Raw genomic sequence first — 13,065 nt, forward strand, 5'->3', positions numbered from 1 at the left:
CCAGGCCAGTCGAGAGACATAGTCCCTCCAACGTGTCCTGGGTCTTCCCCGGGGCCTCCTTCCGGTTAGACGTGCCCGGAACACCTCACCAGGGAGGCGTCCAGGAGGCATCCTGATCAGATGCCCGAGCCACCTCATCTGACTTCTCTCGATGCGGAGGAGCAGCGGCTCTAATCTGAGCCCCTCCCGGATGACTGAGCTTCTCACCCTATCTTTAAGGGAAAGCCTAGACACCCTGCGGAGGAAACTCGCTTGTATTCGCGATCTCGTTCTTTCGGTCACTACCCATAGCTCATGACCATAGGTGAGGGTAGGAACATAGATCGACTGGTAAATTGAGAGCTTCACCTTGCGGCTCAGCTCCTTTTTCACCACGACAGACCGATGCAGCACCCGCATTACTGCGGATGCCGCACCGATCCGCCTGTCGATCTCACGCTCCATTCTTCCCTCACTCGTGAACAAGACCCCGAGATACTTGAACTCCTCCACTTGGGGCAGGATCTTGCTACCAACCCTGAGAGGGCACTCCACCCTTTTCCGGCTGAAGACCATGGTCTCGGATTTGGAGGTGCTGATTCTCATCCCAGCCGCTTCACACTCGGCTGCGAACCGATCCAGAGAGAGCTGAAGATCACGGCCTGATGAAGCAAACAGGACAACATCATCTGCAAAAAGCAGTGACCCAATCCTGAGCCCACCAAACCGGACCCCCTCAATGCCCTGGCTGCGCCTAGAAATTCTGTCCATAAAAGTTATGAACAGAATCGGTGACAAAGGGCAGCCCTGGCGGAGTCCAACTCTCACTTGAAACGGGTTCGACTTACTGCCGGCAATGCGGACCAAGCTCTGGCACCGATCGCACAGGGACCGAACAGCCCTTATCAAGGGGGCCGGTACCCCCATACTCTCGGAGTACCCCCCACAGGATTCCCCGAGGGACACGGTCGAATGCCTTTTCCAAGTCCACAAAACACATGTAGACTGGTTGGGCAAACTCCCATGCACCCTCCAGGACCCTGCTAAGGGTATAGAGCTGGTCCACTGTTCCGCGACCAGGACGAAAACCACACTGTTCCTCCTGAATCCGAGGCTCGACTATCCGACGGACCCTCCTCTCCAGGACCCCTGAATAGACTTTTCCAGGGAGGCTGAGGAGTGTGATCCCTCTGTAGTTGGAACACACCCTCCGATCCCCTTTCTTAAAGAGGGGGACCACCACCCCCGGTCTGCCAATCCAGAGGCACTGTCCCTGATGTCCATGCGATGTTGCAGAGGCGTGTCAACCAAGACAGTCCTACAACATCCAGAGCCTTGAGGAATTCCGGGCGTATCTCATCCACCCCCGGGGCCCTGCCACCAAGGAGTTTTTTGACCACCTCGTGACCTCAGTCCCAGAGATGGGGGAGCCCACCTCTGAGTCCCCAGGCTCTGCTTCCTCATTGGAAGGCATGTTAATGGGATTGAGTAGGTCTTCGAAGTACTCCCCCCACCGACCCACAACGTCCCGAGTCGAGGTCAGCAGCGCACCATCCCCACCATATACAGTGTTGACACTGCACTGCTTCCCCTTCCTGAGACGCCGGATGGTGGACCAGAATCTCCTCTAAGCTGTCCGAAAGTCGTTCTCCATGGCCTCCCCGAACTCCTCCCACGCCTGAGTTTTTGCCTCAGCAACCACCAAAGCCGCATTCCGCTTGGCCTGCCGGTACCTATCAGCTGCCTCCAGGGTCCCACAGGACAAAAGGGACCAGTATGACTCCTTATTCAGCTTGACGGCATCCTTCACCGCCGGTGTCCACCAACGGGTTCGGGGATTGCCGCCACGACAGGCACCGACCACCTTACGGCCACAGCTCCAGTCAGCTGCCTCAACAATAGAGGCACGGAACATGGCCCATTCGGACTCAATGTCCCCCACCTCCCTCGGGATGTGGTCGAAGTTCTGCCAGAGGTGGGAGTTGAAGCTACTTCTGACAGGGGGCTCTGCCAGACGTTCCCAGCAGACCCTCACAACACGTTTGGGCCTACCACGCCTGACCGGCATCCTCCCCCACCATCGAAGCCAACTCACCACCAGGTGGTGATTAGTTGACAGCTCTGCCCCTCTCTTCACCCGAGTGTCCAAGACATGTGGCCGCAAGTCCGACGACACGACCACAAAGTCGATCATCGAACTGAGGCCTAGGGTGTCCTGGTGCCAAGTGCACATATGAACACCCCTATGCTTGAACATGGTGTTCATTATGGACAATCCGTGACGAGCACAGAAGTCCAATAACAAAACACTGCTCGGGTTCAGATCGGGGGGGCCATTCCTCCCAATCACGCCCTTCCAGGTCTCACTGTCATTGCCCACGTGAGCATTGAAGTCTCCCAGCAGAACGAGGGAGTCCCCAGAAGGTATGCCCTCTAGCACCCCCTCCAGGGACTCCAAAAAGGGTGGGTACTCCGAACTGCTGTTCGGTGCATACGCACAAAAGCGAAGGGAGGCTACCCTCTCGTCCACCGGGGTAAACCCCAATGTACAGGCTCCAAGTCGTGGGGCAATAAGTATACCCACACCCGCTCGGCGCCTCTCACCGGGGGCAACTCCAGAGTGGTAGAGAGTCCAGCCCCTCTCAAGGAGATTGGTTCCAGAGTCCAAGCTGTGCGTCGAGGTGAGTCCGACTATATCTAGCCGGAACCTCTCAACTTCGCACACTAGCTCAGGCTCCTTCCCCTTCAGAGAGGTGACATTCCACATCCCAAGAGCCAGCTTCTGTAGCCGAGGATCGGACCGCCAAGGTCCCTGCCTTCGGCCACCACCCAACTCACACTGCACCCGACCTCCTTGGCCCCTCCCATAGGTGGTGAGCCCATGGGAAGGGGGACCCACGTTGCCTCTTCGGGCTGTGCCCGGCCGAGCCCCATGGGTGCAGGCCCGGCCACCAGGCGCTCGCCATCGAGCCCCACCTCCAGGCCTGGCTCCAGAGTGGGGCCCCGGTGACCCGCGTCCGGGCAAGGGAAAACGCCGTCCAAAATTGTTTTCCATCATAGGGGGTTTGTTTAACCGCTCTTTGATTTAAAGTTAAGGATAGAAAAAAATTGTGAATCATATAATTTAGTAATTGGAGGAACTTTCCTTCGCAGAGATAACCCCCACTAATTGTCTTCTGTAGCTACTCTTCAGATAGATTTTGGCTTATTCCTGTTTGCAGAAATATTTCAGTTCATTTTTATTTATAGCCTTGTCTGTTTCATATTTTTTCATTAGAAATAAGGTCTAGAGCAGGGGTGGCAAACTCATTTATTGATTAGTAAAAAATTCAGAGACCGGTACCAGATCAGTTCTTCACAAAAATCCGATCAGTTGTTACCTGTATATGATAAAAATATTGTAATCATTAATTCTTTTTTATGGTGCTGTGTAAATATTTAATAAATACATAAAAAAATGAAATGGTTACAGTTTTTAATATTGGTTTAAATACAATAAACATTGTTTCTAAAACACTTTTACATTGCATGTGACTGGGATATTTACTGAATAGTAAAACAGGGCATTGAAAACGCTTCATCACTGCTTATATGCAGTCTTCCCAAATTAAGTGGTAAACTATTTATATATAATATATATATATTGTGGGGAACAGCCCGGACACAGACAAGTAGACATGTTGATTTCACCCAACACACGTTTATTATACATAATTATTTACAACGGTGAGCACAAACCCAGTGCCGCAGCACCAGTCACCCCTCAAGTCCTTGGCCACAACACAACGCCTTCTCACAGTCTCTGGTCCACCTCCACTCCTCTCCACCAATCTTCGTCCACTTCCACCCGACTCTTGCCCCTGACTGGAGAGAGGCGTCCCTTTTATCCACCCCGGATGGACTCCAGGTGCATCCCAATGAGCTTCTGTGGCCACACCCCTGTGTGGCGGAAGCTCTGGCGGTGTATCCGGAAGTCCTCCGGGTGTCCCCAGTCCTCTTCCCCCCAGCACTTCCGGGTGTGGCGGAAGTGCTGAGGTCCAGGGCTCCCAAGGCATCGGGACGCCCCCTGGCAGTGACCACGGGCCCCTACAGGGTTGAGCTTCCAAGCTCTGTACCCGTGGCTCCCAAAGCAACCAGGGCGGATGCCCCCTCGTGTTCTGGAAGAAGCACAAGCCCTCCTCCGGTCCTCCTGGGCATCCCGGCTGGGCATGATCCCCAGCCAGGTACCACAATAAACATATATATATATATATATATATATATATATATATATATATATATATATATATATATATATATATTGTCACAAACTTGACACAGAGTCATAGAAAGGTTTGGGGCAGCCACCCGTATAATTGAGTTCCAGGCTGCAAAAGTCATTTTCAAATGAATACGGCACTGATGTGCACACAACCGAGTCCAAAACAGAACTGAGGGAATAGGGAAAAGATGCAGGCTTTTAACACTAGAATTACCAGAGCCTACAAAAAAACTCGTATATCCGGCCCACCTTAAATCGCTTCTTAAATCCGTTCACACCTCTCCGCCAGCATCCTTTGTCCTCTAAATGTGCTGAGAAAAACAAGCTGCCAGCAGCCGGCTATTCCATCCCCCCACCGACTTAGAACGTGAGCGAAGTTTTCTCAGCTCACGCCTTGATTGATTATGTGGGAGTGAAGTGAAGTTTTACAGTGGAAATAAGAGATCATTATTCTAAAGTAATCTGTGTAAACACATTGTTAAAACAGAAACTTTTTCATATTTTAGTAATAAATGTTACAAAATGTAGTAGGCATAAACTATAGAATATATAAAGCCCGAGTTCCAAAGATCAAATAAACACTTTCACAAAAGCTTCAAGAATGATTCAGCAGCTTCTGTGGCGTAGCGCGCTAAGATTTGCCTCTTAGCGCAGAGCAGCTTTTCCTTGCCTCACAAACCTGAGTTCGATTCCCCGCTGGGGATGAAGTGTTGCTTTTTTTTTTCTTTTCTTTTAAACCTCAAACGGACATAAAATTTATACATTGGTATGCACTGTCAGTTACTGAGATCGTTATATTTTCATGTGGGATGCTCCTTTTCAAATATTTTTTTAACAACGATCTGACTGGGGAGGGGTGATGTTAGAGCGCCTGCGCTTATTCAGCGCAGCAGGGACAACGCACATGTTGTTCTTTTTTTCTTTCAGTACACGTGGCTTCCCTGTTTATTTATATATCTAGTGACTTCTCTGCCTGTCTGTCTCTCTATTACGCAGTGCTCTGTCTGTCTGTGTGTTATGGATCTTAAAAATAAGTTATAAGGACAGTTGTTCCTGTTAATTGCAGTCTCAATTGTTAAAAAAATATTTGAAAAGAAGCATCCCACATGAAAATATAACGATCTCAGTAACTGACAGTGCATACCAATGTATAAATTTTATGTCCGTTTGAGGTTTAAAAGAAAAGAAAAAAAAAAGCAACACTTCATCCCCAGCGGGGAATCGAACTCAGGTCTGTGAGGCAAGGAAAAGCTGCTCTGCGCTAAGAGGCAAATCTTAGCGCGCTACGCCACAGAAGCTGTTGAATCATTCTTGAAGCTTTTGTGAAAGTGTTTATTTGATCTTTGGAACTCGGGCTTTATATATTCTATAGTTTATGCCTACTACATTTTGTAACATTTATTACTAAAATATGAAAAAGTTTCTGTTTTAACAATGTGTTTACACAGATTACTTTAGAATAATGATCTCTTATTTCCACTGTAAAACTCCACTTCACTCCCACATAATCAATCAAGGCGTGAGCTGGGAAAACTTCGCTCACGTTCTAAGTCGGTGGGGGGATGGAATAGCCGGCTGCTGGCAGCTTGTCTTTTATCAGCACATTTAGAGGACAAAGGATGCTGGCGGAGAGGTGTGAACGGATTTAAGAAGCGATTTAAGGTGGGCCGGATATACAAGTTTTTTCGTAGGCTCTGGTAATTCTAGTGTTAAAGGGGAAGACAGGAAATGAGATCATAGGGGTCAGGCTCATGAAGGTCTTCAGCCATAGGTTCGAGCCCGGATGTGATATCACAGGGGCCGGAGCCGGCAAGGTCTCCTTCCATAGGCTCGGTCCCGAAAGTGACGTCAAGAGAGCCAGGTGGAATCTCCCGTGAATGGTCTACAGGAAAGGGAGAAAAAGAGTCCGTGTACTCTGCCACATCCCGGCATGCCTCGGAACTGCCCTTACTGAAGCCCTTTAGCTGCCTCCTATGCGCACGTGTGACAAAATAAATATATACAGTATATAATTATACTATCAATAATAATCATACCTAAGACATTCTAATTTGCTGCAAAGTCACTCAGTTAAATTGATAATAGAATTGTTAATAGAAGTAATTTCTGTATGAAGAATTTAATATAATGCACTAGAGTTATAACATTAGGCTTCTACTTCTAAGAAGCCTTAATAAGCTCTTCAATATCAGGAGAGAGCCTCTGAGTAATGGCAACTTTCATATCATTTAAGTGTGTGTGTCCATCGAGAAGGCAATTTTGACTTATTTACATTCATAACTGAAAATGCTTGCTCACATATGTAAGTACTTCCAAACATGCTAAAATTAGTGAAGCTGTCAGTTGTGGATATTTTGGCAGAAGACACTGGTAAAAGGTTTGCAGACCTACAGTGACAAAATTGTTGCACTGTAAGTCAATCAGTGCCATTTGCAGGTCTATGGGTGCATCAGATGGGTTGATGATGAAGGGTGAGGTAAACAACTTGATTATCAGGTTGAGTCTGTTTAGGATCTAAAAAACACTGCTGAAACTCAGTTTTCAGTGATGTTATTTTGTTCTTGTATTGATCCATGTTGTCATTCACTCCTCCAGTACTCGATTCTTTCAAACAGGGAAAATGTACAGGATTGTTAGCCACAAGATGTGTTTCTCACAGATTGTTTCTGTTGAAATCCACGGATGCTATTGATGTACTCAGTTACAAATTTGTTTTGACCTTGCATATTTATAATCAGAGCATTTAGGTGCTCAATTATATAAACCATACATGTCCAGTCATGAATCCATCTCGGATCATCCAGTTCTGCACATAAATGGTGCACCATCAGTAGCTAAACTTACAGCATGAGACCAGTTCATTTCTAGCTTCATTCCAAGCATTTGACTAAACATGTGAAAATTTCACTGGAAGTTGTTGTGTCATTATGGGAATAAGTTCAACAAACTCCTCATAAATGTTCAAACATTTATAAACACTGATAAAACAACAAGCTGGGCCACTTTGGTCACATCAGTGCTCTCATCTGTTGCAACAGAAAAACAAATAAATGTCCTTACATTCTCCTTCACTTGCCTGTGCAAGTCCTGTGCCATATCTGTCTGGAACCGTTTGTCTCAATAAACATATACTTGTAAAAGTCTGTTGTGTGTCGGATTAAACAAGTTCATTTGCTTTCACCATGCATGTTTTAACCAACTCATCTACAGAAAACGGCTTTGATACCAATGCAGTCTCACTGGCAATAATAAAAGTGGCCTTCACGTCTGCATCGTTCACCTCACAACTACAACTGAAGACAGACTGTTGCTTTTGAAGAGCAGCAGTTAAACATTGACCTTGTTGTCTAACAATTTTCCAGTATATTGGTCATACATTTTTCCATGGTTGGTTTCGTAATGTCTTCAGATGTTTAACTCTTTCGCTACTGCCACTTGTTGAGAGCAAACTAAGTAAGTCGATTTGTGATTCACTTCATCGAAAAAATATTTTGTCATCCATTTCTCCTCAAATACGCGACATTTAAAATCCACCTTGTGTTTCTTAGATAAGGACATTTTGACTTATCTTATTTAAACAGCAAATGAAAAATGTTAAGTTCACACATCTAATAAATCAGGGTTGCCAGATTTATAAGACAGTTTTCAACAGAAAGACTTGTCAAACCTGACAGATTGATAAACAAACAACCCAAATTAAAGTGAATTACATCCTAAAACCCTCTTAATCTGAACTGTTACTACCCCTTTCCAACCAAATTTACCCTATTTCGAAAAACAAAACAAACAGATAAAAAAAAAAAAAAAATGTGGAAACATAATAGAAAAAGCACAAGTACAAACCAGAACCACCATCTTAGAAACTGCAGCTTATGGGGGCCAGTCAGTTTCCAATGCCTCTGTTGTAGTTCATATGAACATGTACAGTCATATGAAAAAGTTTGTGAATTCCTCTCAGACTGCATAATAATTTACTTTCAACAAAAAAGATAACAGTGGTATGTCTTTCATTTCCTAGGAACATCTGAGTACTGGGGTGTTTTCCAAACAAAGATTTTCAGTGAAGCAGTATTTAGTTGTATGAAATTAAATAAAATGTGACAAACTGGCACTGCAAAAATTTGGGTACCCTTGTAATTTTGTTGCTTTGAATGCATGTAACTGCTCGATTCTGATTACTTGCAACACCAAATTGGTTGGATTAGCTCGTTAAACCTTGAACTTCATAGACAGGTGTGTCCATCCAATCATGAGAAAAGGCATTTAAGGTGGTCAGTTGCAAGTTGTGCTTCCCTTTGACTCTCCTCTGAAAAGTGACAGCATGGGATCCTCAAAGCAACTCTCAAAAGATCTAAAAACAAAGATTGTTCAGTATCATGGTTTAGGGGAAGGCTACAAAAAGTTATCTCAGAAGTTTAAACTGTCAGTTTCAACTGTAAGGAATGTAATCAGGAAATAGAAGGCTACAGTTGCTATTAAACCCAGGTCTGGCAGGCCAAGAAAAATACAGGAGCAGCAAATGCGCAGGGTTATGAGAATGGTTACAGACAACCCACAGATCACCTCCTAAGACCTGCAAGAACATCTTGCTGCAGATGATGTATCTGTACATCGTTCTATAATTCAGCGCAATTTGCACAAAGAACATCTGTATTGCAGGGTGATGAGAAAGAAGGCCTTTCTGCACTCACACCGTAAACTTGTTGTATGCAAATGCTCATTTAGACAAGCCAGATTAATTTTGGAACAAAGTGCTTTGGACTAATGAGACAAAAATTGAGTTATTTGGTCATAACAAAAATCGCTTTGCATGGTGGAAGAAGAATACTGCATTCCAAGAAAAGCACCTGCTACCTACTGTCAAATTTGGTGGAGGTTCCATCATGCTGTGGGGCTGTGTGGCTAGTTCAGGGACTGGGGCCCTTGTTAAAGTCGAGGGTTGGATGAATTCAACCCAGTATCAACAACTTCTTCAGGATAATGTTCAAGTATCATTCTCAAAGTTGAAGTTACACAGGGGTTGGATATTCCAACAAGACAATGACCCAAAACACAGTTCGAAATCTACAAAGGCATTCATGCAAAGGGAGAAGTACAATGTTCTGGAATGGGCGTCACAATCCCCTGACTTGAATATCATCGAAAATATATTGGATGATTTGAAGCAGGCTGTCCATGCTAGGCAGCCATCACATTTAACTGAACTGGAGAGATTTTGTATGGAAGAATGGTCAAAAATACCTCCATCCAGAATCCAGACACTCATCAAAGGCTATAGGAGGCGTCTAGAGGCTGTTATATTTGCAAAAGGAGGTTCAACCAAATATTGATGTAATGTCTCTATTGGGGTGCCCAAATTTATGCACCTGTCTAATTTTGTTATGATGCATATTGCATATTTTCTGTTAATTCAATAAACTTAATGTCACTGCTGAAATGCTACTGTTTCCATAAGGCATGTCATATATTAAAAGAAAGTTGCTACTGTGAAAGCTCAGCCAATGATAAAGAAAAATCCAAAGAATTAAGAGGGGTTCCCAAAACGTTTTCATATGACTGTATATGAGTCAGCAACAGATAATATTTATTGTATTTCACTGATCAGATCACGGGCCAGACAGAACCATGTGGCGGGCCTGTACGTTCTGCATCCCTGGTCTAGAGCCTGACTTGATCATTCTGAACTGTTTAATTTCTTCTTTTTAAGCAAGTTTGTAGCTTCACTAAAAACTTTAATAACAAAGTCTAACTGTTGCCTCATCTCTCCACAGAGTCATGGCAGTTTTAGGATTGCTGCTTTTTTAATCAGATTGCTTTTATCTATTAATAGATGCATTTGTGCATATATCTATACAGTAAACAAGGTCTGTATCATTTTTCAATTTGCAGTGAAGTGTACCTTTATTGACAAAATCAAGTCCTATATTGTTTAAAGCTAAGATTTATTTATGTTACAGTGAAAAACGTGTTGGAAATGTGTATGCCAAGGCAACCTCGTTTGTGGATTACATAAGAAAATCATTGAGAAAGTTGGACTTGGATGACACAAAGGTAGGAACATAATTTGAGATATCTAAAATATGATAAATAAGTTAAGATATCACAAAATGACTTAAAGGGTAAAATATGTTTTGTATTGGGACTTTTACCATCTTGAAATGGATTTCAGATACCTTAAATTGTACAAGAAATTATAAAAAGGTGACTGGAAATGTACTCAAGCCAGGGCTATCTTGTCAAATAAAGCCCCCTGAGGCAAAATACATCTGCTTTGTTCACTGCTCAGACATTCATGCCAGCAGTTGTGCCTCACACCTGTCTTGGGCTCAGACGCAACATCATCTGCCTCGCTTTCTCCAAAACTGTGACACAATGTATGCCAGGATCTTTAAATACATTTATCAGTGGCAATGTGCCCAAGCTATTGTATTTTACCAGCAAAGAAGCATCAGCAAGTGTTCTCTGTTCATGCCCAGCCTCTTTTCAGGGCTCCGCACCACCTCCTTTCATTTTTAGGTGCTAAACCCAATAATTTTACTATGATGCATTTCTTGTCTTCCACTTCTACCATTTTTGTAACTTAGTTTGCTGTTTCTCAAGATATTTCTTTATGCTTTTGTGACATACTGGTCAAATTACAATTATTACTTTTTAAAAATATTAATTATAACGTGAAATAACTAAGCACACACACAGGATAACATTCATGTTCTGTAGTACACACAGTATCAACGATCAAGAACTATTTTGTGTAAGGAAGTTGTGTACTGACTGACTGCTTTTTATGCTGAGCTTTTTGTAAAGGAGCTTTGTTCTTAGAAGATTTGTTAACCAAGGTATTCCTGTTCTTAGAATCTGTGCTTGTTGATAAACCTTTAATGTAGCTGATTTCTAACTGCACTGCAGTTTCCTGCATTCTGATTTAGGAAAATATAGGCATAATTAAACCATACATACTAGATATAAAAAAGATGTATTCAGGATATATTGCAAAAGAGATTTTTTTTTTAACATTATGTTTTTATTTAGTGTTTACATGTGCATGTGTGTGGAACTTTGTAATATGATCAATGAACAGCTCTTGGAAGATCAGCCTAGAGTGCACATAACACATTGTGAGTGCACATTGGCAATCCAACCATTTTTCCTTTCTGAATGAATGACAACTAAGAGGTGCACAGTGGTGATGCATCACTAGTCCATGGCAGCTGTGGCACTATGCACTGTACTCTTGAAACATTAACATGTTAATTAGATTAACCATAAGTTGCATGATGAACCAATAGCTCAAATTAGTCACTAATTATAGTTTACCTGAGTTGAATAAGATGTACAGTACATCTGGAAAGTATTCACAGCGCATCACTTTTTCCACATTTTGTTATGTTACAGCCTTATTCCAAAATGGATTAAATTCATTTTTTTCCTCAGAATTCTACACACAACACCCCATAATGACAACGTGAAAAAGGTTTACTTGAGGTTTTTGCAAATTTATTAAAAATAAAAAAACTGAGAAATCACATGTACATAAGTATTCACAGCCTTTGCTCAATACTTTGTCGATGCACTTTTGGCAGCAGTTACAGCCTTAAGTCTTTTTGAATATGATGCCACAAGCTTGGCCCACCTATCCTTGGCCAGTTTCGCCCATTGCTGTTTGCAGCACCTCTCAAGCTCCATCAGGTTGGATGGGAAGCGTCGGTGCACAGCCATTTTAAGATCTCTCCAGAGATGTTCAATCGGAGTCTGGGCTCTGGCTGGGCCACTCAAGGACATTCACAGAGTTGTCCTGAAGCCACTCCTTTGATATCTTGGCTGTGTCTCTGTCCTGCTGAAGGATGAACCGTCGCCCCAGTCTGAGGTCAAGAGCTCTCTGAAGCAGGTTTTCATCCAGGATGTCTCTGTACATTGCTGCAGCCATCTTTCCCTTTATCCTGAATAGTCTCCCAGTCCCTGCCGCTGAAAAACTTCCCCACAGCATGATGCTGCCACCACCATGCTTCACTGTAGGGATGGTATTGGCCTGGTGATGAGCGGTGCCTGGTTTCCTCCAAACATGACGCCAGGCATTCACACCAAAGAGTTCAATCTTTGTCTCATCAGACCAGAGAATTTTCTTTCTCATGGTCTGAGAGTCCTTCAGGTGCCTTTTGGCAAACTCCAGGCGGGCTGCCATGTGCCTTTTACTAAGGAGTGGCTTCCGTCTGGCCACTCTACCATACAGGCCTGATTGGTGGATTGCTGCAGAGATGGTTGTCCTTCTGGAAGGTTCTCCTCTCTCCACAGAGGACCTCTGGAGCTCTGACAGAGTGACCATCGGGTTCTTGGTCACCTCCCTGACTAAGGCCCTTCTCCCCCGATCGCTCAGTTTAAATGGCTGGCCAGCTCTAGGAAGAGTCCTGGTGGTTTCGAACTTCTTCCACTTACGGATGATGGAGGCCACTGTGCTCATTGGGACCTTCAAAGCAGCAGAAATTTTTCTGTAACCTTCCCCAGATTTGTGCCTCGAGACAATCCTGTCTCGGAGGTCTACAGACATTTCCTTTGACTTCATGCTTGGTTTGTGCTCTGACATGAACTGTCAACTGTGGGACCTTATATAGACAGGTGTGTGCCTTTCCAAATCATGTCTAATCAACTGAATTTACCACAGGTGGACTCCAATTAAGCTGCAGAAACATCTCAAGGATGATCAGAGGAAACAGGATGCACCTGAGCTCAATTTTGAGCTTCATGGCAAAGGTTGTGAATACTTATGTACATGTGCTTTCTCAATTTTTTTATTTTTAATAAATTTGCAAAAATCTCAAGTAAACTTTTTT

At 43.9% G+C, this 13,065-nt stretch overlaps 1 protein-coding gene across 1 annotated transcript in view; it reads left to right on the top strand.

Moving 5' to 3' along the window:
* The window catches only part of mettl25 (methyltransferase like 25), a 145,820-nt gene that overhangs the window by 100,776 nt on the left and 31,979 nt on the right, over positions 1–13,065 (top strand). Inside the window, exon 9 of the mRNA XM_028817207.2 lies at positions 10,198–10,291. Within this exon, the coding sequence (XP_028673040.1) occupies positions 10,198–10,291 (94 nt within the window). The remainder of the gene's footprint in view (positions 1–10,197; positions 10,292–13,065) is intronic.

The sequence above is a fragment of the Erpetoichthys calabaricus genome, chromosome 1 (assembly GCF_900747795.2).
Source record: "Erpetoichthys calabaricus chromosome 1, fErpCal1.3, whole genome shotgun sequence".
Lineage (NCBI taxonomy): Eukaryota > Metazoa > Chordata > Cladistia > Polypteriformes > Polypteridae > Erpetoichthys > Erpetoichthys calabaricus.